At 38.4% G+C, this 27,998-nt stretch overlaps 2 protein-coding genes across 3 annotated transcripts in view; one reads left to right on the forward strand and one right to left on the reverse strand.

Moving 5' to 3' along the window:
* RTN4IP1 (reticulon 4 interacting protein 1) overlaps positions 1–1,357 on the reverse strand; it is a 45,305-nt gene extending 43,948 nt beyond the window's left edge. Inside the window, exon 1 of one of the 2 annotated variants that reach the window (XM_081093842.1) lies at positions 345–1,357. In XM_081093842.1, the coding sequence (XP_080949968.1) occupies positions 345–618 (274 nt within the window). In that variant the 5' untranslated portion in view covers positions 619–1,357. The remainder of the gene's footprint in view (positions 1–344) is intronic. The other variant, XM_081093843.1, reaches the window with a different exon arrangement.
* On the forward strand, positions 1,121–27,182 carry QRSL1 (glutaminyl-tRNA amidotransferase subunit QRSL1). The gene is made up of 11 exons (XM_081093839.1): positions 1,121–1,262; positions 8,014–8,173; positions 8,490–8,588; positions 10,417–10,513; positions 12,961–13,137; positions 16,587–16,762; positions 16,852–16,964; positions 20,326–20,518; positions 21,006–21,123; positions 24,182–24,387; positions 26,678–27,182. Exons 1-11 carry the CDS (start codon positions 1,239–1,241, stop codon positions 26,893–26,895), a joined length of 1,581 nt encoding a protein of 526 aa, XP_080949965.1. The 5' UTR covers positions 1,121–1,238; the 3' UTR covers positions 26,896–27,182.
* Positions 27,183–27,998: the final 816 nt, after the last annotated feature.

The following is a 27,998-nucleotide window of genomic DNA, read 5'->3' on the forward strand; positions in this document are numbered from 1 at the left end:
AAACCTGTGATAGACCTCAGAATATCACAAAATCCCCAGGAGAGGATACCAGAAAGCTAGCTGCGGACACAACTCTCGAGTCCCAATTTACATTTTAAGAAAGCCTGGAAGCAATTCGAACTTACATTTTGCAAAAGATTAAAGTACACCATGGGCATTGCAATTTCAAACATCTTGGAACTATCTGCTGACATACTGTCAAGAACCTAAACAATTCCTTTGTGTTAGCCAAAGAAGTATACTAAAATAACGATTGATCTTTTAAAATTACTGATCCCTGATGAAGTTCTCTTAAGAAAAACAAAAAAATATATATAATAACGAGGAATGTCTTCCAAACTTACTTCTCATATTAACATCTATGGGATTTACACTCGTAGCGTGCACTTTGATAATGACTTCGTTCGGATAGTGTATGATGGGCATCCTCATGTTCTGAGTAAATCGAAGCACTTCATTCTTCCCGTATTTGTCGATCACCCACGCGGGCATGACAGTGCTCCTCGGAGAGGTAGTACCGATCTTTCTAACGGAAAGCTTTTGTATAACTTGGCTTCTCCAGAAGCAAACCGTGGTACATGCCTTTCTCCGAAGCACACAAGTCTTCAGAAATTCCATCGCAAACACGGGGTTGAGTGGCGTGCCCTAATTAAAATGCACGGGGATGGGATTAACCTGTCACCCCTGAAACAGGCCAAACGCACTGTCCGATCTCAACACGGAGGATTCAGAAATGAAGTTAGGCCTAATGGAGCAAATGAAGGGAGAAGAATATGGAATTAGATGACTCTTCGCTTAGGAAACGCTCCAATTAACGTTGCAGTCAGTATCCTGTCCATTCTCTTCCCCGCTCACACCTCCTCCCCTTAAAAACAGACCAAAGTCAAAACCCTTAGAACTCTGCCCCGTCTCGTGAGCACTCGGCGGGACCGACGGACTCCGCTCGCGAACCCGACGCCACAGAGAAACAGACGCTTCCAGATTCCCACCGCGACCCCAGCCCGGAGTCTCCTTTCCAGCCGCTCTCCGCCGCCGCGGGACGTGCCTTGCGGCGCCAACCAATCGCGTGCAGCGATCATTTCCTCGGGCTGCAATCCGACCAATGGAAGGACTCGGTGTTGAAAGGTCCAGTGACGAGCCAAGATGGCTGCGCCCATGTACTCCCCGTAGCAGTTGTTGACCTTTGTTTTTCCTCCCTGTCACCTGGCCCCTGTGGTGGCAGGCTGGACACGAAGACTATGCTGGGCCGGACCCTCCGAGAAGTGAGTGGAACTGGCTGCTGAGGGCCCGGGGTGGTCGGCCAGATTCGCGGAGTCCGTGGGCATGGGGTCCCAGGGCCTGGCCACGCTTCTCGGTCAGCCCCGCCGCCTCCTTCCCCGGGACTAGGTTGGGGATTCGTAGCTGTGGGTCCTTCCGCTGTACTCTCCGCGCGGGTTCTGGAGTGAGGACCTTAGCAGGGGAGCTTCTGTGCCGCGGAGCTGTGGGTGGAAGAAACCCCGGCTTCTCAACTGGACGTTTGCTGGGGCGCTGCCAGAAGAGGGGGGTTGCGCTGGTCCCCCTCCGTGTCTTGTCTGCCCCCAACCACTCGTTGGATGCAGTTCTAAGGAGCCCAACAACTCTGTCCCTTGCAAAAGCCAAACTGATGATCCCCCTCCACCCGCTTTCTCCGCCGCCCTTGGCACATCATTCTCTAGGCGTTAACTACCACTAAAATGCATACCAATGATTCCTTCATCCTTGTCCCTGCTTCCCGGACGTCCTTTTGTAACCCTAGGCTGTATTTGTGAGTGTCTTCTGGACATGTCTAACAAATGTCCCATAGCACCTCAAACTCAAGTTAAGCAAAGTCGACTTCCTTGTAGCAGGACCCCCTCTTACCTCTCAGCCACAATCTTTAAAAAAAACAACAAAAAATACAAAACCTGATTTCTGAATCCTTGATAGCCTCTTATTAATGGGACAACCTTATCCTCATTGCCTTTAGATTCTTCTTCATCTGTAATATCCAGTAAGTCACTAACCTCTGTTAACTGTGTCTTGAAATTATGTCTGCAATCTGTTTTCTTGCTCTATCCCTGCTGTTAGGGTTTTAATTCGGGTCTCTGCTTCCTGCCCTGGATCTCTCAGCCTGTATGACTGCCTGCAGGCCCTCTGCTATCAGACGTACCTCTCGTCCTTGTTAAAACTCAGCTGTGTCCCCGGAGGCAGATCTGTGTGGTTAGGCCCAGAGCAGTGGTTCTCAACCTTGGCTGCACATTAGAATCACCTGGGAATCTTTTTAAAATCCTGATTTCTGGGCCTCATCCTCCGGAAATTCTGTTTCTTTGTTACTAATGTTGTGGCCCCACCCCATAACAAAGAAACAAAATTTCCCGAGGATGAGGCCCAGAAATCAGGATTTTGAAAAGATTCCCAGGTGATTCTAATGTGCAGCCAAGGTTGAGAACCACTGATCCAGAGTATGTGGTTTAACAAAGGCTCCAGGTTTTTCTGCTGATTCATAGAGGTTGAGGACCTACCATGCCTCTGTCTTCACCTGGAATGGCTTTTCTTCCCACCTGGCAGCCTTTTAGAAAACTAAATTATAAGAACTTTTTTAAGTCCACAGGCTTTAAATAATAAATAGGTCTTTCCCCAAATAATTACTGTTTTACCATTTTAATTGCATCTGGACTTTACTGTCAGTGCAGAATTCTATTTGTTCTTTAAAAAGAAAACTTGTTTTAAAATGAAATATAACTGAAAAAACATGGCCTTTTCTTTTTCTGTTCTTTTCCCATTGAGCTCCACCTTTTATGTGCCAACCCTTCCTCTTGTTGTTGAGGGAAGCATCGTGCGAAACAACTTTTACGTCAAGGGGGTAAAAAATATATAGCGGAACTGACCCAGGGGTAGACAGGATGGTTGCCTTGGCATGATTGCTTTCACATAATCACTCCTTTAACAATTACTTATTGATATTGTATGCAAAACATTATTTGGCGGTAATTTTCCCAACCCAAAATACACCTTTTGTCTACTCTGTATTTTCTCCACATCATTGAATCATTGCCCCAAGTTCTACCAATTAGAAATGAACTTAGTACACATTCTATTATAAATAAGTAAAGATGCCCGGAAAGGCTTAATGATCTGTTCATCCATTGTAAAATATAATAGTCCAATCAAATTTCCTTCCATCACACCCTTGTTAAGATAATCAATTGAAGAAAGGGAAAATTTGCTGAGGAGGAAATGAAGGGAAGGGCTCGAAACTATGAAGTTTTGAGGCAATTTGAGGGACCTAAGTGGAGGCTTAGGGCAACAGAAGAGCCCTGGGAGGAAGCACAAAAAAAGAGCTAGAGCCAAATAGGAAGTAAAACTGTTAGTAAATTATACCCAGGTAAAATTCAGGAAGGGAGAGGAGTCTTACTTTTACCTTCCTTTTATGTGGCATGACCCCATTGTTTCTAGGAGCCAGATACCAGACTAATGTTCTAAAGTTTAATTGTCTATAATAATAAAAGTGTAATATGCTAATTAGGCCAGCCGTCCTTCCGGACAAAGCCTGGGCTGCCAGGGAAGCCAGGTGAAGGAAGATCTACTCTTGCATGAATTTCATGCATCGGGCCTCTAGTATATCCAGTAGGAGTCCAGGAGGGGAGTTGCTGGGGTCTCTGCTAGAGCAGTGGTTCTCAACCTTGGGTGCACATAGAATCACCTGGGGATCTTTTTAAAATCCTGATTTCTGGGCCTCATCCTCCAGAAATTCGGTTTCTTTGTTATAAGGTGGGTACAAAGAAACAGAATTTCCGGAGGATGAGGCCCAGAAATCAGGATTTTAAAAAGATTCCCAGGTGATTCTAATGTGCAGCCAAGGTTGAGAACCACTGGCTTAGAGTCTCACAAGGCTGAAATCAAAGTGTCAGCCAGGGCTGTGGTTTCACCTTAAGTTGTAGGGTCCTCATTTGTTCTTGGCAGAATCTGTTTCCTTGGGGTTTTAAAACTGAGGTCCCCATTTTCTTGCTAACCTTGTAGGTAGTAGAGTAAATGAGCTTAAGGGACAGGAGATGTGGGATAACTAGAATTGAGATTTATATAGATACTACTGTCCTGGTGCATGGATTCGTGCACACTAAAAGGAAATTAATTAGAAGAAATATTTTAATGTTGCTATTCACCCTTTCTCTATAATAAAAGTGTCAACCAAAGGCACAGTGGACAGTGACAGATGGAGACACACAAGTGATTGGCACCAGTGAGAGCTTTATATGTATCAAGCATGTGTGAATCAACTTAGCCTTTTATAGATATAGAATAAACTTGCTTAATTAGACCTGCTTTCTGATTTAGCTAAACTTTCCAGCCCAGTGAAGCACCCCAGCTTCTCTTTCAGGTAATTGTCAGCAACACAGCAGTGAATATCAACATGAAGCAGATTATTATTGTAGATCACACAGGCTGAACAAAGGGTAAAATATTTAACTGCAGCAGTGTCTGACTATATTCTGCACAGTGAGAAAAACTGAAGTCATTTTCAAGTTCCACCATTTCTTACTTCTTTTCAGTCGGGTCAAATTTCTAAACTTTCTAAATCTCCATTTTCCGGCTAATGAAGAGAAAATAGGATTCTACCAAGTCTCCTATCTACCTACTTCAGGACTTCTATGAGGATCAAATGAAATGAGGCATGGGAAAATGTTTCACAAACATTTGGTTGAACTGTAAAATGTTTGCACCTGGCTATAAAGTCAGGTTCCTGGGCTGAAGAAACTGCAAGGAGTCTAGTTGCTAGGGAGAGGAAGGCAGGCGTTGCTTCCTGGCATTATTACCCGGCACCCACAGCGACTGTTGCTGGGCTGGGCTGGGCTGGGGGCTGCATTTTGCACCATAGGGTCTTGGCAGCGTTGGCTGCGATTTGGTGGGGTGTCGCTCCGGGGTGGTGGCAGGGCCTGTGTCCCACTTGGGGGAAGCCGAGTGTTGGTTTGTCGGCACCAGGTCCATGGTGCCATTTATTTTTAAATGGCCAGTGTGCATCATGGCAGCTCCTGTGTTGAGCGTCGGCCCCCTGGTGGTCAGTGCATGTCATAGTTACTAGTCGGATGGACAGACACTTAGCCTTTTATATATGTAGATTGGTAATGATGTAGTCTGGGCTATGACCATGTGATTTGGTCACTGGTAAGATGGAGGAAAGTTTGTGTAAAGTGAGGTCAAGAACTGAGAGGCCAGGTGTCAGTGTGCATAACTTGAAGTTTGAGTTCAACAGAAATAGGAACAGGAGCCGTAGTAAAGAAGATTACAGTGAGCTAGCTGCTCAAATCTTCAATGAATGAAAAGGAGTAGTAGGGAGACCTTGTGTAGGGAGACTTGGAGGGTAATATAATCCCCTCCAAGGCCTGTTCTTCAGATGAGCTGGGTTTTGAAAGAAGAGGGAAGAGAAAGGCATTAAAGACCTAGGAGGAAGCTTGCCCACATATTCTTTTCTCCTCCTCTGGACTCTGCTACATGGTAGGTAGGAGCTAAAACAGCCACCCTTTGAGAAAGTTACAAGAGAAGCAATGGCCTCAGAAAAACCTAGTTTCCTAGAGGAAAGAAGTGCCAAGGAGAGAGAATTTGTTTTTTGATGTTTTGTTTTAATATGTTTTTATTGATCTTGAGAGAAAGGGAGACAGAGAGAAAGATAAAAAACATACATTAGAGAGAAACATCAACATCAATTGGCTGCCTCCTGCATCCCCCCTACTGGAGATTGAGCCCACAACCTGGACATACGCCCTGACCACGAATCAAACCAGAGGCCTCTTGGTGCATGGGCTGATGCTCAACCACTGAGCCACTCTGGCCGGGCAAGAATTTGGGTTTTTTTACAAAAAGTTTTATATTTGATTTCATCCTATATTCAAATATGACAGCTTTAGTTTTGTCCCAGGAGAACTGTACTATTTATATCTCATATTCCTTATGCTCAATCCATTCTAGTTCATTAGCATCTTTGTTTTCATTTCTCTTCTCCAATTCCCTTACTGATTTTCTCAAATCTGGGTTTTCTAAAAATGGTCCTAACGAGCATCAGCACTATTTAAAGTGCATGCTCCTGGGAAATCTCATTTCTCACAACTGTAAGTAACTCCTTATTACCTCTTATTCTTATACCAGCTGACAAGTCAGAAAGCAGTTTGAGGATAGTGGGCATTAGAGGACTTGAGGCAAAGAAGGAGAGAAAGTGGCAGACATAATTTTCCTATTACAACTTTGCCACGGGATAGGCCTGCCTATATAGCTATCTGTCTCTCTAGGTTTGGGTGTTTGCTAGTTCTGACTCTCTTCTACGCAGCCTAACACTTTATTCTTTCTTCTCTCTCCATATTTACAATTTTAGAACGCACTGCTATCATTTTATTTCTCTTTGGCTCCTTTCTTGTAAGTTCACATTGCATACAAACAATTGAATAGAAATATCTCTTCTTGTTACCAGGTTACCTCCTTTAAGTCAAGCTCAGCTCCCCTCTCCATCCCTGAGTCACTCCCCCAGACTCTCCATGGCAGTTCTTTCCTCCTCTTGTCCATCAGCATTAGGTCCTCTCAAAGGTCTATACCACAGCTTTTCTCATTTAAAACCCTCAGCCCTAAGAATACTACTGCTTTGATGACTTATTCAACAGCTAAGAGCAGATCATTTGCAGATTTTCTTCCAAATGCAAACTCCTGTTGCTTGATGTGCTTAGGACACGTGAAAATACAGTCAACTTAGAGGACAAACTAAGCTTCCACTAGTGCAGAGAGAAATGATGAAAGAACATATGTTAAAAAATTACCTTTACCCTTTACCGTTTGTGTGTCTTTGGACAAATCACTTAACCTCTCTGACCTTAAGTTTCTTCATCTCTAAAATGATGTTAATAATACTTAACTTCTGTAGTTGTTTTAAGGATTAAAGGAAGTAGTCACATAAAGTCAACAACAATGCCTGGCACTTGGTAAATACTCAATAAATATTCTTCCCCCTTCCCCCTCCACCCCCCTTATCTCTGAGCTCCCATTTGTCTTTTCATATTATCTCCAAAGATTTGGTATTGTCTTCAACTTCTTGTTACTTATTTTACCTGGTAAGTATGCAGTTATTACTTCTATAGGAAGTATTAAATAATTATCACTTCACCTGAGGCTTCACTTACCATCAATATGCAGGTTCTGGTAACTTGTAGTACAGTTTTAATGCTTTCTTTACCAGTCATCCTGATGCAGCGAAGACAGGATTTCAGGAAAGTTTGTTTGCTTTTGAATCCATATTTTCTAAGCATTTTTCTTAATGAATAGTGGTTTTTGCTTGAATTCTCCAAAGATCTATTTAATAAAGATAATTTATTTAGAGCCATAAAGTCCTGTATTGACTTGTCTAGTTCATTTTTCTTTCTCTATGGACTGCCTGTGTTGCAGCTAGGCTACTCTCTGTACACAATCTATCCTAAACCATGCTTCACCCATGCTGGAGCTCTACTTCTCCTGGGCAGGATGGTTTACCTAAACCAGTGATGGCGAACCTTTTGAGCTCGGCGTGTCAGCATTTTGAAAAACCCTAACTTAACTCTGGTGCCATGTCACATATAGAAATTTTTTGATATTTGCAACCATAGTAAAACAAAAGCTTATATTTTTGATATTTATTTTATATATTTAAATGCCATTTAACAAAGAAAAATCAACCAAAAAATGAGTTCACGTGTCACCTCTGACACGCATGTCATAGGTTCGCCATCACTGACCTAAACCATTGCTCTGGTTTGTTCAAGCCTGGCTTAGAAACAGTTACTTAGCTAGGCCTATGAATGTGGTGTCCTCCAAACCATCTTCAAGCTGATCAAGGTGTTACCCTGGTTCACTACACTAAGTGTAGCGTTAATAGGTTTTCTTGGTTTGGAATCCAAGCCTTACTTCAAAATTTATACCTAACCACTCTATCTGCCTTCCTCAGTGTAACATTTGAAACTTCTGCAGACTCAACAAAGGGTTTTTGAACTGTATATATTATAGGTTTCTGCTGCACTGAAACAAGGCCAAATTACTCCAACTGAGCTCTGTCTAAAATGCCTCTCCCTGATCAAGAAGACCAAGTTTCTAAATGCTTACATTACTGTATCAGAAGAAGTGGCCTTAAAGCAAGCTGAAGAATCAGAGAAAAGATATAAGAAAGGTAAATTACTTTGAATTATACTCAATTGTTATATCCTTAGAGAAAGAGTTTCAATTGGATGTAGCAGTCTCCATTTGGCAAGTGAATTTTTTTAACATAAAGCATTCCCTTATTTAAAGAACTTGCCATGCGGTATAATAAAAAATGAGGCGATTGGATATATGATGCTTTTTACTGTCCAACTGTAATAATTTCTAACCTGAATTTTTTATTTCTGAAGAAGTATCTTTACCAAGAACTAATAGTTATTAACTAGTATTAATGTGTCCTTATATCTTGAATTAGATACTTCTAGTCTTTTGGCTTTTTAACACAGGTCACTCACTTGGGGATTTAGATGGAATTCCTGTTGCAGTAAAAGACAACTTTAGCACATCTGGCATTGAGACAACATGTGCATCAAACATGTTGAAAGGTAAAGTTTAACTGATCACAGCATTTATTAAAAGTAAGAATTTTTCAGTTTAAATTAAAGAAAGCATAGTAAGGCACCAAGATATTCTCAAACTAATTATATCTGTAAAGAAGATACTTAAGATGAAGTATTACATTTTTTCTACTTGCTCTTTCAGAATGCAAAATTATTCTTTAGAAGTAGGCCTACTTAGTGGATGAATGTAATTTAGGAAGTTTCAGCAATCCTATTTAGGAAGACTCAGTAACTGATCACCACAAACACACTAAGCAACCTCTAACTCCCACTTTTTGATAACATGGGAATAGTATGAAGTGGCTGTCATTACCCATCTCTGAAGGATGGTGTGAGGATTTGTTAGCCACTACTGTCCAGTTATTTTTATATATTTATATATTTTTTTTAATTGACTTTTTACAGAGAGGAAGGGAGAGGGATAGAGAGTTAGAAACATTGATGAGAGAGAAACATCGATCAGCTGCCTCCTGCACACCCCCTACTGGCAATGTGCCCTCAACCAAGGTACATGCCCTTGACCAGAATTGAACCTGGGACCTTTCAGTCCGCAGGCCAACACTCTATCCACTGAGCCAAACCAGTTAGGGCAGTCCCGTTATTTTTTATTTTTTGACTCCTGTACCTCTTAATATCATTACTAGAGGCCCAGTACATGAAATTCATGCACGGAGGAGGGGCAAGTCCCTCAGCCTGTACCCTCTTGCACTCCGGGACCCCTCAGGGGATGTCTGACTGCTGGTTTAGGCCCGATCCCACCGGGCAGTCGGACATCCCTCTCACAATCTGGGGCCTGCCTGCCTGCCTGATCGCTCCTAACCCCTCTGCCTGCCTGCCTGATCGCCCCTAACCCCTCTGCCTGCCTGCCTGATTGCCCCTAACCGCCTCTGCCTGCCTGTCTGATTGCCCCTAACCACTCGCCTGCCTGCCTGTTTGCCACTAACCACTCGCCTGCCTGTCTGATCACCCCTAATCATTTGCCTTTCTGCCTGATAGCCCCTAACCACTCTGCCTGCCTGCCTGATTGCCCCTAACTGCTCACCTGCCTGCCTGATCACTCTTAACCACCTCTGCCTTGGCCCCCGCTGCCGTGGCTTCATCCGGAAGGATGTCCGGAATGACATCCAGGAGGTTGTTCAGCTGTCCAGTCTAATTAGCATATTATGCTTTTATTATTATAGATATTTATTTGAGTATTATGTTTAGTTTTATTCTTTACAGTTTAGTAAGTCAAAAAGGAATCACGTTTATCAGGATACTTGGATCCTAGTAAGAACATGAAATGGGAAAAGGTTATTCAGAGTACTGTATATTAAAAGTAATATTCTGAGGTATGTGCATAGGTTCCTCTGATAGATAGACTGTTGTTAATTGTTTTTGAATATACACTACATGGAGAGAATTTTAATTAACAATAAAAATCTATTTCTGACTGGAAATGGATAAAAATCATTGTGATATAGCATCGTCTGAGAAGAAAAAGTCAAGTACAATGATCAAAAATATGATTTGTGATTAGTGTCAAATGAATTAGGTACACCTTTGTCATTCAATATTTTGCAGGACTGTTAAAGTAAGTATTTTTATGTTATAAAAATAGTGAATATAGACTGTCTTTGGAAAACATATAGCATTTAGCAATAGAAAAAAATAACTTTTGGAATAAAGTACAACCTACTAGTCAAATTAAGAATAATTAACACGTGTCAATACAAATTGCTTAATTGCAGTTTAAAATCTTGTTTCTTTAATGTGTTTTATACGTTCACTGTTGTGTTTTTTCCTGTAATAAAAATTACTGAATTTTTTTCAGGTTATGTACCACCTTATAATGCCACAGTAGTTCAGAAGCTGTTGGATCAGGGAGCTTTACTAATGGGAAAAACAAACTTAGATGAGTTTGCTATGGGGTAAGTAAAATTGAAATTCTCTTCTCTCGTATTTCTTTCATCTGTCTTTAATTTCATTATGTAGTTCCCTAAAATTATTGAGGTGATTTTTTTGAGGATTCTAATGCCAGTTTCTCATTCCCTTTGTGAGATTTTGCTCTACTGTCTAATACATATATAGTCATATCTCATTTTAGTTTTAGTTTGCATTTCCCTGATGAATGTTAAATATTATGTGGTTTGCCACCCATATATCTTCTTTGTTGAAGAATCTATTCAAATCTTTTGCCTCCCACCTTTTTTTTTTTTAGTTGGGTTGTTTATCTTATTGAGTTGTAAGAGTTCTTTCATACAGTCTGGATTCAAACCCATTATCATACAGGTGATTTGAAAATATTTTCTCCAGTCTCTGACTTGTCTTTTCATTGTTTTGGCATTTAGTAAATACATATTGAATAGATTAATCCATGGGACTAAACTCAAACATAGGTTATTAGGCATTGCCTTGAATAGCTGATCAAAATGAATATCAATGAGGGTGAAGTGAACATCATATACCTCCAGATATGATTCCCTAAGAGGAACACACCATCATTTATGCAACTTTCCTATCCTAAAGTAATAATAAGGAAACAAAAGACAAATCTGAAATTAGAAACATTCTATTAAGTGTCATTATCTAAAAAGCATAGGAAGGCTGTGAAAATGTTCTAGATTAAAAGAAGCTAAAGAACATAAAACCCAAAACTTAAAGAAGAAAATGTAGGAGAAAATCTTTATGACCTTGAGTTAGCCAGAATTTTTGAGGACACATAAAGTACAATTTGTAAAATAAAAAGTTGATGGTTTGGACTTCATTAAAATTAGTAAGTTCTGTACTTGGAAATATACTGTTTAAAAATGAAAAACAACAACACTACAGACTGAAAGAAAATACTTGCATTACATATGTCTGAGAAAAAACATGCATCCAGTATATATAGACCCTTTCCCAACGCACTAAGAAAACAACTCAGTTTTTCTTTTAATGGGTAAAAGATGTAAGCAGACATTTCATTAAAGAAGATATACAGTTGGCAAATAAACACATAAGAAATGCATCACGTTAAGGAAATGCAAATAAAAAACACAATGAGATACTTATACCTATTAGAATGGCTTAAAAAATGAAAATGAGAATATCAAGTGCTGACAAGGGTGAAGAACAATTGGATTTCTCATACATTGCTGGTAGGGAATTCAAAATGGTGTCACCATTTTAAAAAATAGTTTGGCAGTGTATTATAAAATTAAACACACTGACCATATGACCCAACAATCTCAGTCAAGAGGTGAAGACTAATGTTTACACAAAAGCACTATCTATGGCCTTTCAGTACAATATTTATTGTGACTTCATTCAAATTGCTAAAAACTGGAAATAACTCCATGTTTATTGGCTAGTGAATGATTTAAAAAGTAAAAAAAAAAAAAGAGGCTTAAGAGACAATGATAACTAACTGTAGTACCTGCCTCTAGATCTGCCTCTATACTGGGAGGGCGTAAAATGCTATAAAGGACATTATTGGATCAGCTGACAAAATTGGATTATATACATTAAATTAGATAAAAGCATATTAATGTTAAATTTACTGATATTGATAACTGTACTGTCCTATATAATAAAGAGCTAAAATGCTAATTAGACCAAACAGCAGAACAACCCTCCGGATGACCTTCCAGACGAAGCCAGGGCTGCGAGGGCCGAGCCCCTTGCACGAAATTCGTGCATCGGGCCTCTAGTGACTATATGAGAGAATACCCTAATCTTCGGAAATACATATTGAGTACATACTAAAGTATTTAGGACTAAAGGGCCATAGCAATATAATTTACCCTTAAATGGTTCTGAAAAAAAGTGTGTGGACACACATACACAGAGCATACAAATGATAAAATAAATAAGGTCAGATGTTAACAGTAGGTGAATCTGGGTAAAGGGTGTAAAGTGCTTTTCATGCTATTTTTATTTTTATAATTTTTCTGTATGATTGAAATTATTTCAAAATTTTAAAAAAATAAGTTACTAGTATTCTACTTATAATGCTTTTCTTAAAACTTCTGATTAAAAGAGGGATTCCTTTAAAAGACTTTGTGTTAACCGTTTGAATGTTTGTGACACTATAACCAGAAGACCTTAATTTACAAGGGAAATCATCTTAAACTGAATTAGATGATCAACTGGGATATAAATCTTCATTTCTTAGTAGACTAGTTTTCTCTACTTTCTATCACAAATGCTCTTACTTTCTATTCTCCACTCCTCAACTATCTATTTGAATAAAACTACATCTAAGCAGGCTTCCTATCTTTTCCAATTCAGTTTACAGTGGATTATACAGTGTCGGAAGCAAATAATAATCAGAAGATGAAATTTTCACATAAAATGAAAGTTTTATTAGATATCTTTCTTCACTTCTTCATCTCAGATCTGGTAGCACAGATGGTATATTCGGACCAGTTAAAAACCCCTGGAGTTATTCAAAACAGTACAGAGAAAAGAGGAAGCAGAAACCCCATGGTGAGAACGAGGAGACAAATTGGCTTATAACTGGAGGAAGCTCCGGAGGGAGTGCAGCCGCCGTATCAGCGTTCACATGCTTTGCGTAAGATGTTTTTTCTATCTGTACTTTAGAACCTAACCTGGTACAAATAGTCATAAATTATAGGCAAAATCCAACAATACGCAAGTTCATACTTCGGTATTTCACACACACACACACACACACACATACACATATTTTATTGATTTCAGAGAGGAAGGGAGAGGAAGAAAGATAGAAACATCAATGTTGAGAATCATTGATTGGCTGTCTCCTGCACCCCCTACTGGGGATCAAGCCCTCAGCCCCGGCACATGTCCTGCCCAGGAATCAAACTGTGACCTCCTGGTTCATAGGTTGGCCATCAACCATTGAACCATACCAATTGGGCAATACCTCAGTATTTTTATTCCTTTTTAGTGAGCTATTTGTGTCCAGAGGTATATCAAAATTATATCTTATTAATACATTTAACTATACAGTACACTTACGTGCATTTTATACATTTAACTTTAAGATAACATTTAGCCTTGGCCAGCATTGGTCAGTGGTTAGAGCATCAGCATGTGCACCGGAGTGTCTCAGATTCAATTCCCGGTCAAGGGCATGTACCTGGGTTTCAGGTTTGATCCCCACCACCAGTTAAGACGCATGTAGGAAGCAATCGTGTCTCTCCTCTCTCTCACCCTCTTCCCTCTTCCTTCTACTCTCTTTAAAATAAATGGGAAAAATATCCTTTGCCCTCAGATGAGGATTAAAAAAAGTAATAATAATATAACATTTAAAGTCTTCCTATATAGTATCTGGTTCTCTTAAAAATATGACTTTATGGATTTTGCAGAATAAACCAGTTAGCATAAACGGACTTCGTTGAATTTCATTTTTTAAATAATTTATTTGGGTATCTGGTTACTGATTTTATAGATATATAAGTACTAACATACCGTGGCTTTAGCTGAGTGCTGCTGAGCTAAATTGTTAGCTATGGTTTACCCTTCACCTAATTCTGACTTTTGTCCCCCCAAAAAGGAAAGAAAAAAATGCTCCTAATATATACCAATGGAATATTAAATGTGTTTTTATCAATCAGCAACTAAAAATATATATCAGTAAGTAAAGGTTTTTCAAGTTTGTAGGGAGCTGATTTGTTCAACTGTCACACTTTGTATTTGGAAAGCATCAATCATGCTTTATCTCTTAAGTCCCATTTGTAAAGCATTTCCTAACCATATAAGGAAGAGTAAATAAATATTGCTGTTATTATAGTTCTCTTTCCTTAATTATCCACTGTAAGCTCTTTCAGGGACATTGCAAGCAATAAATTATTTATATTTTTAGAGCTATGAGGATTTATTAGACTCCACAGATTTTTTTTTTTAGTTTCCCTGGAATCTTGTTAACAAGTAAAACCATTTCATTTTATCTCTGTGAAATTTTATAGCACTGCATTAATATTAATGAGAGTTCTGATAAGTTAGGCCTGCCAGATTAGGTGCTCTTTCCTATCCTCATCCCCATTCAGTGTTCATCTTTCTGAATGAGCTTTGAGAAGATGGCATTTTGACACATATTTCCTATGGAAATGCAAGTTTTACTTTACATAGCTGTCAGTGAATCCTAATAAGAAAATGTAACGTTTTAGAAATTGTGAAAGCAAGAGTCTGATTTTGTGACTCAAATGGACTTGGTAAGAAAGGCATCTAATTTGCATTTTCTGTAGAACACAAGGGCCATGTGACTGGTAGGAGCCTTGTTTAATCCAAAGCTTCACTCTGGGTGTAGTCAAGAGAAGCACAGACCCAAAGTAGCTCCAGATTGAATGGGTCCCAAAATGTCAAGTGTTCTGCTTTATTGCTCCCCCTCCCCACCTTTTGATTCATTCTTTCTATAATAGTTTTGAAAATGAGAAGATTCTTGGAATTTTATACACCATGAAAAAGAATGAGCTAGAGCTCTGGTGACATGAAAAGACATGTATAGTCTGACCTTAGTTTTATTAAAAGTAATAATTATATATGTATATATGTATGTTAGTTGCATGGAAGTGTCTGGATGAATGTATATTAAAATTGATAACTAGATTTTTATCAGGGTAATTATAAGAGAAATTTTACTTTATATATATCATACAGTAGGATATTTTAATTTTTCCAGTAGCCATGTACACTTTTCTAATTAGAAAAACTGTTTTTCTGAAACAGTTTAAATGTTTTTAATTTTTAATTGTAAAATATACGTAACATAAAATTTACCATCTTAATAACCATTTTTAAATGTGCAGTTCAGTAGGATTAAATACATTCACATTGTTGTGCAACCAATCTCCAGAACTTTTTTCATTTGCAAAACTGAAACTTCGTACCCATTATACAACAGCTCACCATTTGCCTGTCCCCCAGTCGCTGCCAACCATTCTTCTCCTTTCTGTCTCTATGAATTTGACTACTCTAAGTATCACATATAAGTGAAATTATGCAGGTTTTTGTGATGACTTATTTTACCTAGTATTATGTCCTCAAAGTTAGTTTTTGTTGCTTAATAAGAAAAGCATATACTCTATGGGTAACTGGGCAAAACAATGAACAGACACTTCATAGTTGGGTAATACAAATACAAATAAATGTGAAAAATTATTTTAAAATACACATTTACAAAGCTTTTTGGTTATCACTTTAACCATATTTTAAGAACTGTTAGTACTCAGTGGAACAATGAAACATTAAACACAATTTGATTCACTGCAATTGAGAATATAAATTGGTACAACCTTTCTAATGAGTAATTTGACTGTGTATATTAAGAACTTATAATAACAGGCATACTCTTTGGCCCATTAACTCTATTTCTTAGAAGCTAACTTAAAAAATAATCAGACATATGGGCAAAGGTTTATGTTTAAAGGTGTTTATTACAAAGTAATTTATGATGCAGTTGTTGTTGTAGTTGGCAACAACATAATGTTTAAATAAATTAGAATACATTTCTACCCATGATTCTAAATGGGGTAGTAGATGGGCTGTATCTGAATTTCTGGAAAGGGAGTATTCAGTTGTTAAAAGCATACTGTAAAATCGCCATTAAAGGAAGGTATAAGATTTGTATGTATATTGATAAGAGAATGTGCTTTAAAATATTGGGAATTGCCAACTGAGCTGATAGAGTATTACACATATTTTAAATTTTCAATAATTTTAATGATCTAATAAAAGGCTCATGATTAGCAAAAAAGAGATAGAAACTTATGATTACAGAATAACCTGAAGTATGAAAGAGAAATGCATTTTTAAAAAGACTTGAATATGCCACATATTAACAGTGTTTGCCTTAGGATGGTGGAATATTTTGTTACCTCTTATCTTTTTCTATACTTTAATAATTCTCTGAGATAAGCATGTTTTACTTTTATATAATCAGCAGGAAATACAGTTTTAAAATATACATTTTAAAAGGTAGATTCCAAATGTAAATAGAGATATGTCATTCTTCTAAAGAGAATTCCTTTTAAATTCCAGGGCTTTAGGATCAGATACAGGAGGATCAACCAGAAATCCCGCTGCCCACTGTGGAGTTGTTGGTTTAAAACCAAGCTATGGCTTAGTTTCCCGTCACGGTCTCATTCCCCTGGTGAATTCAATGGATGTGCCAGGAATCTTAACCAGATGCGTGGATGATGCAGCAACTGTGTTAGGTATTTATATGATTCCATGTAGTTTGAAAATATTACAATTTCACTGTAAAACAATGATGTCTGTCACTTCCAAGTATTTTTCTTTACAGGTGTACTGGCTGGGCATGACTGCAAAGATTCGACCACAGTACAAGATCCTGTTAAATCATTTATACTTCCCAGTTTGACAGATGTAAGCAAACTATGTATAGGAATTCCCAAGGTAATTCTTCCCTTTCATTACTTTACAGAAATACTGCCATGTCACATACAGAGCACAGATTTGGGAAACAGATTGGTTAGGTTTGAATCCTTGCTCTTCCTTTTATTAGCTACTGGAGGCCTGATGCATGAAAATTCGTGTAAGAATAGGCCTTCCTTCCCCTGGCTGCCAGCACTGGCTTCCCTCTGGCACCCAGGACCCGGGCTTCCCTCCTCTGGTAACCAGCAAGCACCCAGGACCTGGGCTGCTTCCCTCCTCCAGCCGCCCACAGGCACCCAGGACACCAGCTTGCTTCCCTCCTCTGACCACCTGCGCGCATCTGGAACCCGGGCTGGCTTCCCTCCAGCCCTCGGAGGATGACCACCTGCTACTTAGGCCTGCTCCCCGGGGGGATTGGGGCTAAGCTGGCAATCAGACAGGATGTCCACTTGCCAGGGGGGAGCAGGCCTAAGCTGCAGTCGGACGTCCTTAGCGCTGCTGAGGAGGCGGGAGAGGCTCCCACCACCACCACTGTATTGGCAGCCATCAGCCTGGCTTGTGGCTGAGCAGAGCTCCTCCCATGTGAGAGCGTACTGACCACCAGAGGGCAGCTCCTGCATTGAGCGTCTGCCCCCTGGTGGTCAGTGTGTGTCATAGTGACCAGTGATTCCCAGTCTTTCTGCTGTTAGGGTCAGTTTGCATATTACCCTTTTACTATATAGGATAGAGGCCTGGTGCACGGGTGGGGTCTGGCTGGTTTGCCTTGAAAGGTGTCCCAGATCAGGTTGGGGGTCCTGCTTAGGTGCCTGGCCAGCCTGGGTGAGGGGCTGATGGCTGTTTGCAGCTGGTCACACCCCCTTCAGGGTGGGGGTCCCCACTGGGGTACCTGGCCAGCCTGGATGAGGGGCTGAGGGCCGTTTTCAGGCTGGCCCGCGACTGAAGCTCCCAGCCTCTCCTTTTTTTTTTATTTTTATTCTGGGATTTATTTACCTTCTATAATTGAAACATTGTTGCTGTCACTGCAGCTGAGAGCCGGCTCCAGCTCTTAGGCCACGGCCGGCTGAAAGCAGGTATTTGGGGTTCGTTTAGCTTCTATAATTGAAACTCTTGCTTTCGGAGCTCAGAGCCCGGCCATGGCAGGCGGGGAACCTTGGCTTCCTCCATCACTGTAGCAAGCAAGCCTCATGCTCGCTTCAGCTGCGTGGCTGCCGGCCACCGGCCGCCATCTTTGCTGGCAGTTAATTTGCATATCACCTGATTAGCCAATGAGAAGTGTAGCGGAGGTACGGTTAATTACCCTTATTGTCTTTTATTAGATTAGATGTGTAATCTGAGCACATATGGTTTAATCTCTCTAAGCTCAATTTCCCAATCTGTAAAATGGGGATAATAACTATTGATTTCAGAGAATGGTGAAGTTTGAATTAGATAATCATCATAGGGATATAATACAGAGCATGGCGACTATCTATAATAATAAAAGCATAATATGCTAATTAGACCAGATGAAACTGGGGCTGCGAGGGAAGCTGGTGCCGGCAGCCGGGAGAAAGAAGGCCTATTCTTGCACGAATTTCGTGCATCAGGCCTCTAGTAGTTAATAATACTATATAGCATATTTGAAAGTTGCTAAGAGAGTAGATCTTTAAAGTTCTAATCACAAGCAAAATAAACTATGGTGACAGATGATAACTAGACCTATTGTGGTGATCATTTCTTTTTTTTTTTTTTTTTTGATCATTTAATACATTTCTTAAATATCAAATCATGATATACACCTGGAACTAATGTAATATTATGTTGTAAACTATTAAACCTCAATAAAAAGAATTAGATAATCATGTTAACACATTGCAGACCAGTGGCCAGGTAAGTTTCTATTGAACGAGTACAAAAAACGTTTTACATAATGTTAAAGGCACGCTTTAAAACTAAATACCCATTGCATTTTGAAGTTATTTATTACATGTTCTTACAAGCTAATATCTTTTTAAAGTGTGATACTTTGTAAAACACTGTAATACGAAGCAAGAATTCTCGTGATCCGTCTGCAATGTGTTAAGCAAGGGTCTGTAAGATTTTTCTATAAAGTTTCAGTTTGTAAATATTTTAGGCTTTGTGGGCCATGCAGTTTGTCATAACTACTTAACTCTGCCACTGTAGTAGTGTGAAAGCAGCCATAGACTGTATGTAAGCAAAGGGGTATGGCTGTGTTCTAATAAAACTTTATTTTCAAAAATAGCTATCAAGTCACATCTGACTGATGGGCCTAATTTATTAATCCCTGATGTAAAGAGCATAGCCCAAGATATACTTTGCATAGTAAAGGATCAATAAATGTCACTGACATTACTATTATTAGTATTACTACTATATTTATTATGGTAGCAATTAAGTAATCCATACATGAAAGTAAATATATTGAATTACTGACCTTTAAGCTTAGCAGTAATTTTTTTTTAATCCTCACCCAAGGATATGTTTATTGATTTTAGAGAGAAAGGAAGGGAGGTAGCGAGAAAGAAAAAGAAACATCAATGTGAGAGAGACATTAATCAGTTGTCTCCCATACATGCCCCAGCCCAGGATCCAACCCACAACCTAGGTATGTGCCTGGACTGGGATCAAACTCCCAACCTCTTTGGTGTACAGGACGACACTCCAACTAACTGAACCACCCAGCCAGGGCAACAGTAATTTTTTGGATAATTTTTTGTTGTGGGAGACTGTCCTATGTATTGTAAGATGTTTAGCAGCATCACTGCCTCTACTTCTATAGGTAGCACCCCCACCATAGGCAGATACTACCAAGGTCCCCGCTTGACAGGAAGAGGATAAACTTGCGCCCCAGTTGAGACCACTGCTGTAGGGAAATTCTACTTTCTTTAAAATCGTCAATTAAGTTCATAGCTGTGCTTTATTTTAAGGGCCTAGAGAAAGCACAGGTTGTAGAAACAGACATAGTTTAGAATCCTAGATCCTCTACTTACCTGCTATGTAATATTAGTAAAGTCACTTAACTTCTCTAGTCTCTATATTTTTTATTAATAAATTGAAAAATAATACCTATTTCATGGGATTTAAAGCATTAAAGTAGAAAAGCTTTGAAAAGCATCTAGCAGGGTACCTGGTATATAATAAACATTTAACAATTATAAGGTCTCCAAACAAATTGCTAATCTTGACTATTGTTAAAGAGTTCATTCCTGTCTAGTACTGTGCTTGTCGTGCCATGAACACTCTTAAATTAGTTCAATCTTTCTGGCTACCTACTAGCAATTTAATCAAATTTCTAATGTATTGTCAAAGGTCCTGGAGTACAAATTTTTATAAATCATCAATACAGATGTTCTAATTCTGTTTTTTAACTTTTTCCAATAAGGAATATCTTGTACCAGAATTATCGAGTGAAGTACAATCTCTCTGGTCCAAAGCTGCTAAGCTGTTTGAGTCTGAGGGGGCCAAAGTAATTGAAGTGTCCCTGCCCCACACCAGTTATTCAATTGTCTGCTACCATGTATTGTGTACATCAGAAGTGGCATCAAATATGGCAAGATTTGATGGGCTAGAGTATGGTAAGATGGTTGTGTTAAGGTAATTGTCTCAACATTTGAAAGGTTCACTTTTTAGTGGCAATATATGTATATTGCCCAAGATAGTGTTGATGATTTAGAAAAGTAAATCAGTGAATCTTTTAGCATTGTACTTACACTATTTATCATTAATATCTCTGTGTGTTCAATTCACTTTTCTGGACTGAATACCTTGAAGAGATAGTATCTTATCTTTGTATTTTCAGTTCATCTAATGTAGTGCTTAGCACATGGTAGATGCTCAGTAAACATTTCAATGAACGAACAAATGAGGAAGTGAACAATAGTGTCTTCCTCTTGGTTATTTTCTTTTGTCTCCTTGAATGCTGACTGGCCAATCACTCACAAGGCAGATAAAGAAGGGAAACCAGGAAGGACAATCCGCAATTTTTGTATTGGTCACAAATGTAAATTTAGGTCTGTTTTTCAACCAAAACTTAAGTAATGTTTATCTCTTTTTGGTTTTCAGGTCACAGATGTGACATTAATGTGTCTACTGAAGCCATGTATGCTGCAACCAGACGAGAAGGCTTTAATGATGTGGTGAGAGGAAGAATTCTCTCAGGAAACTTTTTCTTATTAAAAGAGTAAGATAATTCATGTCCCTGTTCGGGCACCAAAAAAAAAAAAAGAGTTAGATAATTAGTTTAGGAATTTTCCCCATTCTTAAAAACTCAACAGTAAAGTAGTAGCAGATCTTATAAATTGAAATATTTCCTAAAGAAGCAAAATCTTTATGATTTTAATTAGAAATCAATTAAAGGCTTATTTATAATACTTTAGGTTTCTATTCAAAAACAAACAAAAATGGGAAGTTTTAGTTAAATGATTAGTAAAAACTAAGTAGGAAGCCCTGAGAGATTTTGGCCTCATTCAATGTCCCCTGACTATTATTGCCACACTGGCTTATGGCTGTTAGAGCCGTAAGTAGTTACTTTGGTGTCCCTTGAGAAAAATTTAGTGAATCAACTTAGTTTTCCCTTCCACTATGCCAGTGATGGCGAACCTATGACATGCGTGTCAGAGGTGACACGTGAACTCATTTTTTTGGTTGATTTTTCTTTGTTAAATGGCATTTAAATATATAAAATAAATATCAAAAATATAAGTCTTTGTTTTACTGTGTTTGCAAATATCAAAAAATTTCTATATGTGACACGGCACCAGAGTTAAGTTAGGGTTTTTCAAAATGCTGACACGCCGAGCTCAAAAGGTTCGCCATCACTGCACTATACACCTGTTTGCTCCAAGAAAGAATTCCAAATTACTATGACTCCTACCTAGATAGTCTTCAATATAAGTTTATTGACCATCTTGTGAAGGCATTATTCTAAATGAAATAAGAAAAAGATAAATACGATATCATCTCACTAACATGTGGAGTCTATAAATAAATAAATAAATACATAAATAAATAAATAATAAATAAATAAATAATAAATAAAATAAATAAATAAGTGAATGAATGAATGAATGAATGAATAAATAAGAAAAAGCCAACTCATAGAAACAGAGTAGAATTGTGGTTGCCAGGGGTTGGGGCTGGGGGAAATGGGAAGATGTTGGCCAAAGGGTACAAACTACAAACTTCCAGTGATCAGATGAATAAGTTCTGGGGATCTAAAGTCCATCATATTTACTGTAGTTAACAGTACTGTATTATATACTTGAAAGTTGCTAAGGGAGCAGATCTTAAATGTTCTCACCACACTTAAGCAATCCCTTGACCTCTTAGTGCTACTTATTCCTATCCAATACTCTGCTCTGGCAAATTGTGGCTGTCTGCCTCTCCAAACTTTCCATCTTCCTCTTTAACCCAGAGCCCCATTTCCGTACTCTTAAGCTCTTTTCAGGTTCCGCCTCTCTGGGCTCAGGCCTGAAAACTGCCTCCAGGCGTTACTCTAGGGCAGCGGTTCTCAACCTGTAGGTCGCGACCACCGATGCTTTCACAGGGGTCGCCTAAGACCATCGGAAAACACATATATAATTACATATTGTTTTTGTGATTAATCACTATGCTTTAATTATGTTCAATTTGTAACAATGAAATTGGGGATCACCACAACATGAAGAACTGTACTAAAGGGTCGTGGCATTAGGAAGGTTGAGAACCACTGCTCTAGGGAAATCAAAGAGCTTTTCACATACTTGCTTCTCTTCTCTGAGAGCTCCCTCTTCTGAATGCCTGTTGTCTAAGGTCTGAAAATGGTAGTTTTCTTTTGTCTTGTTTTCTGGATGTTTAATATGGTAGTTTCTTTTTGTCTTGTTTTCTGGTTGCTTAATATGGCATCATTGATGGAAGCAGAAGTTCTGCTTTTGAACGTATTTAAAGGAGGAAGAAATTTCATAGAGAACAGAAATACTTGTTCTTTTATAAAATTCAGGTTTGGGAATGCTGTTAATACATTATTTAAGCCACCAACTGTGATTGTTGTGTAAGTTACAGGCGATGTTTGCATTCTTCTCTATAGACACTGTGGTCAAATGATAGCAAGGACATCTGACAATTCTAGAGCATTCTTTTAGGGTAAAAGTTTTTTACGTTTTTATCTCATTGTATTTGGTTTGCAGTAAGACTGGAGTTGTGATATCCACTTTTACAGGTAAGGAAACTGAAGTTAGGATAGTGAGTACTTTTGCCAGCCTTCATTAGTTTCAGGAGGATTTAAAGAGCCTTTTCTTTTCCCTTTCTTTGCATAATTGACTTATACTAACTCCTATGTCTGGCTAATTCCTTAATCTTTTCAGTAAAGTAAGCATCTTTTCTTGAATTGCACATTTCCATTCTGGGCTGTGCCTATCCACAAAATACAAAATTGCAAGCATAGCATACTTTCCCAGTTTTTGTTTGCAGAGCCTGTTTTCTAATGTCTAATTGTGATGGCATGTTAGAATTTTGCAAAACTTCAGTGTCCTTCTGATAATTAGTTATTATACTATAGATGAATTAGACATTATAATAGAAAGAGGATTAAGCTGAGCCTCCAGGAACCGAGTTCTAGACTTTCCTCTACCATTGCCAATCTCTGCAACCTCTGCAAAGTTATTTAATAACTATACTTGATTTTCCTCACCTGAAAATGAATGATCTGGTTTAACGGTTCCCTGAAAGTGTTAATGTTTTATGATTATACTAGAAGCCCGTTGCATGAAGATTCGCGCAACAGGCCTTCCTTCCCCTGGCTGCCGGCACCAGTTTTCCTCCGGCACCCGGGACCCAGGCCTTTGGTCCGGCCGCAGCGGAGATCTTCAATCTTCAGTCTTCAGTCTTCACTCCAGCTGGAGCCTTCAGTCTTCGCTCCATGCCTGCATATGCAAATTAACCACCATCTTTGTTGGGTTAATTTGCATAGTTGCTCTGATTGGCTGGTGGGCGTAACGGAGTGACACCAATTTGTATGTTTCTCTTTTATTAGTGTAGATATGCAGAATTGCATCTAGTAGTGAATTCTGATTGATTAAACTATAGACCTACCAAATTTTCTAATGACATCACAGTTGAACAAAATTCATTTTTATGTGTTGTAGGAATCTAACTCATAAAGGCCAAGAATCCAGTGATTCTTTAACAAGCCTCATGTATGAGAATTGTTCAAAGAAATAACAAAAAGCCCTTAAAATATCACCAATTTTTTTTTTCCACAGAAACTATGAGAATTACTTCATCAAAGCACAGAAAGTGAGACGACTCATTGCTAATGATTTTGTGAATGTTTTTAACTCTGGAGTGGATGTCTTGCTAACTCCCACCACCTTGAGTGAGGCAGTGCCGTACGTGGAGTTCATCAAAGAAGACAACAGAACGCGAAGTGCCCAGGGTGATATTTTTACACAGGCTGTAAATATGGCAGGTGAGGATTCCTCAAGAATGTTTAGGTTTTCTTTACATTTTTAAATAGGCACCCTGGTCTTCACTTAGGTTCTAGCTAGATCGTTCCCTAAAGGCAATTGCTTGTCCTTCTGGAATGCTTAGAAAAGTGTGTCTGTGTGTGTGTGTGTGTGGTGCATGGGCATAGGTACACGCACACTCAGATTCAGCACACATACACTTTTTCAGAATCAGTTCACTTAGTAGCATATTTTTAAACTTTAAAAAATTTTCCAAACCTATGAAAAAGTTGAAAAGTCACATAATGAACACGGCTATGACCTTTGCCTGTATTCACCCTTGTTAACATTTTGCCTCATTTGCTTTCTCCTTCCTCTTTCTCTCTTTCCCTCTTTCTCTGTCTCTCCTTCTTTCTCCACACACACACACTTTTCTAAGTTTCAACATCATGACACTTCATTTTTATCATGAGTCTTCTAAGAATAAAGACATTCTCCTATATAACCACAGTTCCATTATCTTACCTAAGAAAACTAACATAAACACTGTACAATAATTTTCCAAATGTAGTCCATTTTTAAGTTGCATTTTAAATTTAAATAATTAAATTTTCTAAATTAATAAAGTTGAATTATCAATTGTACCAAAAATGTCCTTTATAAGTTGTTTTTTCCTGATATATACATTCATTTATGGTGTCTTTTTTAAATCCCTCAGCTCTCTGTTTTTTAGAACCACATCAGGCTGCATTATAATTCTTAATAGCAATGATCAAACGTAGCATAGAACACTCAAGAGGAGATGGAAATTCTACTGTTCTTACCTGTGCTTTTGGTTATTGTGTTTATTTCTCCCTGACCTGTCAAGATTTTTTGTTTTATCACATCCTTTCTGTTTAAAGAAATTCCGTTAGCCATTTTTTTAGGGTAGGTCTGATGGCAACTAATTCTCTTCGCTTTCTTCCTTTTCATTTTTAAAAATTATTTTTGCTATATATAGGATTCTGTTTTGACAGTTCTTTTCTTTAGCACTTAAAAAAAATGTGCTGCTTTCTTCTGGCCTGCTTACTTCTGATAAGAAACCCCCTACCTTTTAACATTTTTCTTTTAAGTGACATTGACTTTTGAAAAATCTAGTTCACTTGTCCTGTAGGATGTCCCCTCCATAATCTGAATTGTCAGATTGTTTCCTTGAGATTGAGTTAAGTTCAACATTTTTGACAGAAATACTACATATTCTTGATGTCAGGAAACAATTAACATTAGTTTGCTCTGCTTTTGGAAACTAAGTTGAACCCTTAGTTAAGGAAGTAACTGCAGATGTTTTCCTTGTAGAGTTACATTTTTCCTTTTATTGTTGTAAGCATTTGGTGAAGTGATACTTTGAGACCATGTGAATATCCTAGTTCCCAATAAACTTGAACTCAGTTTTAGCATCCATTGATGCTGACTGCCTGAGTTAATACCTAGAGAATTACAAAATGCTGACCTTTCTAATGATAGCATTCCATCTCTGTATATTAGCAGTCTTCTCTAAAGAGCAGCTTTCTTTTTTGGTTTTAATTCAATGTAGTATAAGCAATTACTATCATTGTTTTTGCTGCTCATATTGCCCCAGATCTAGTCAACAGGAGCCCCTTCAAATTGAATATATCCTTTAGACCTGTCCCCAGTAATTTTTGAAAACTTCCTTATTTTATGACGTAACAAGCTGTCCCAAGATTTTATACTTTCTCTGCTCAAACATGGAATTAAAACTACCCTGAGCTACTATTTCTCATCTAACAAATTAGAAAAATTTACAAGTTCAACAATTTAGTATATTGGCAAGTCTGCAGGAAAAAATCTGGCTAATGGGAGTTCAGAATGGTACAGCTTTTTTTGGAGGGGAATTTGGCATTATCTAATTACATATTTATTAAAGGATAAATATGGTGAAGCAATCATCTTTGTTGAGAAACTTTCAAGAATATCAGAAAACATGTACACAGTAATTCACTAGGCTATAGCGTGAAATAGCTAAGCACAGAAAACAACCTACATGCCGAACCATAGAAAATGGCTGAATAAATTATGGTAAACCCACATAATGGAATAGATGCAGCTATAAAAAGGAATGAAGATGTTCCAATAACAGTGATTTTCAACATTTATCATTAAGTGAACGAAGGAAGGTACAAAAGCATGTATATCATATACTTTTTGTTGTTTTTTAAGCCTTATCATGGACCTACTAGCACTGGAAAGTGGAAAGGGTCTTTGCTTCTTAGAATGGAGAATTAATCAACCAATGGGTTTCTTTCTTTTGCTCAGGGCTGCCAGCAGTGAGTGTCCCTATGGCCCTCTCCAACCAAGGGTTGCCAATAGGACTGCAGTTTATTGGACGTGCTTTTTGTGACCAGCAGCTTCTTACAGTTGCCAAATGGTTTGAAAAACAAGTACAGTTTCCTGTTATTCAACTTCAAGAAATAATGGGTGATTGTTCATCAGTCTTTGAAAATGACTTAGCATCTGTTTCTCTAAAACAGTAGTGACAAGTATATCATGCAAACTAAAATGACTTAAAGATTTTATATTCTAGAAAAGTCAAATGATTTTGGTAAGCTCTTGCACTTTGGGTCATTGTCAACGTACCCATTCCTTGGAACCATTGTCTAAAATTCTTGTAATATAGTTAATTATATGTAATCTGCCAGCATTTATTAAGCATCTGCTAAGTGCAGAGTACAGCATTTCTACTGTAACACAAGACACATGTTCCTGAAAAACGATGCATTTTGCAAAAATGTCCATTAAAAATAACAGCTTGTTTACTGTATTAGATGTGTTAATGTTGAATAACTATGTTGTACAGCGAAACTGATATAATATTGTATATTAACTATATTTTAATTAAAAAAAAAGAAAAACAGAGTTTACAGTAAAAATAACTATAATGAACCTCTCAAAACGTATTTATCTTTGTAACCAAAATATTAACAAAAACAATAATTGAGGCCTCCAGAGATCATCTGGACAACCAGGCAGACAGGCAACTCAACATGTGATGGAGGAGCTCTGGTCACAGGAGGAAGTGCAACCTGCTGGGGCCCAGCGTCATGCAAGACTGGGAGTGTTCTTCCCCCGTAGGCACCTGGGCCTTCTCTAAAAATAGACCTGCACAGAGTGAGAGCTTACTTTCATGCTAAAGGGTAAAATCTTACTTCTGCTGTTCCAGACCCCCATGCCAAGAAACCAGAACAACTCCTTGTTACACTGAGCTCTTCCTCCTATTAACTGATCACAAATGAACTCATTAATGTCCCAGAAACATCACTTGTAACCTAACAGACCATATTGGACATAAAACTTTGGTAGGTTGTGAAACCTGGTTTTAGTGAGAAAGTTTCAATATACAGTAGTCTCCCCTTTTCTGGGGGGAATATGTTCCAAGACCCCCTATCTATCCCTGAAACCTACATATACTATATTTTTTTCCTATACATACATACCCATGATAAAGTTTAATTTATAAATTAGGCACAATAACTGATAATAAAATAAAACAATTATAACAATCTATAATAATAAAAGCTTAATATATTAATTAGACTGGATGTCCTAGACGAAGCCGGGGCTGTGAGGGAAACCTGGG

Source organism: Myotis nattereri (assembly GCF_964212035.1).
Source record: "Myotis nattereri genome assembly, chromosome: 6".
Classification (NCBI taxonomy): Eukaryota; Metazoa; Chordata; class Mammalia; order Chiroptera; family Vespertilionidae; genus Myotis; species Myotis nattereri.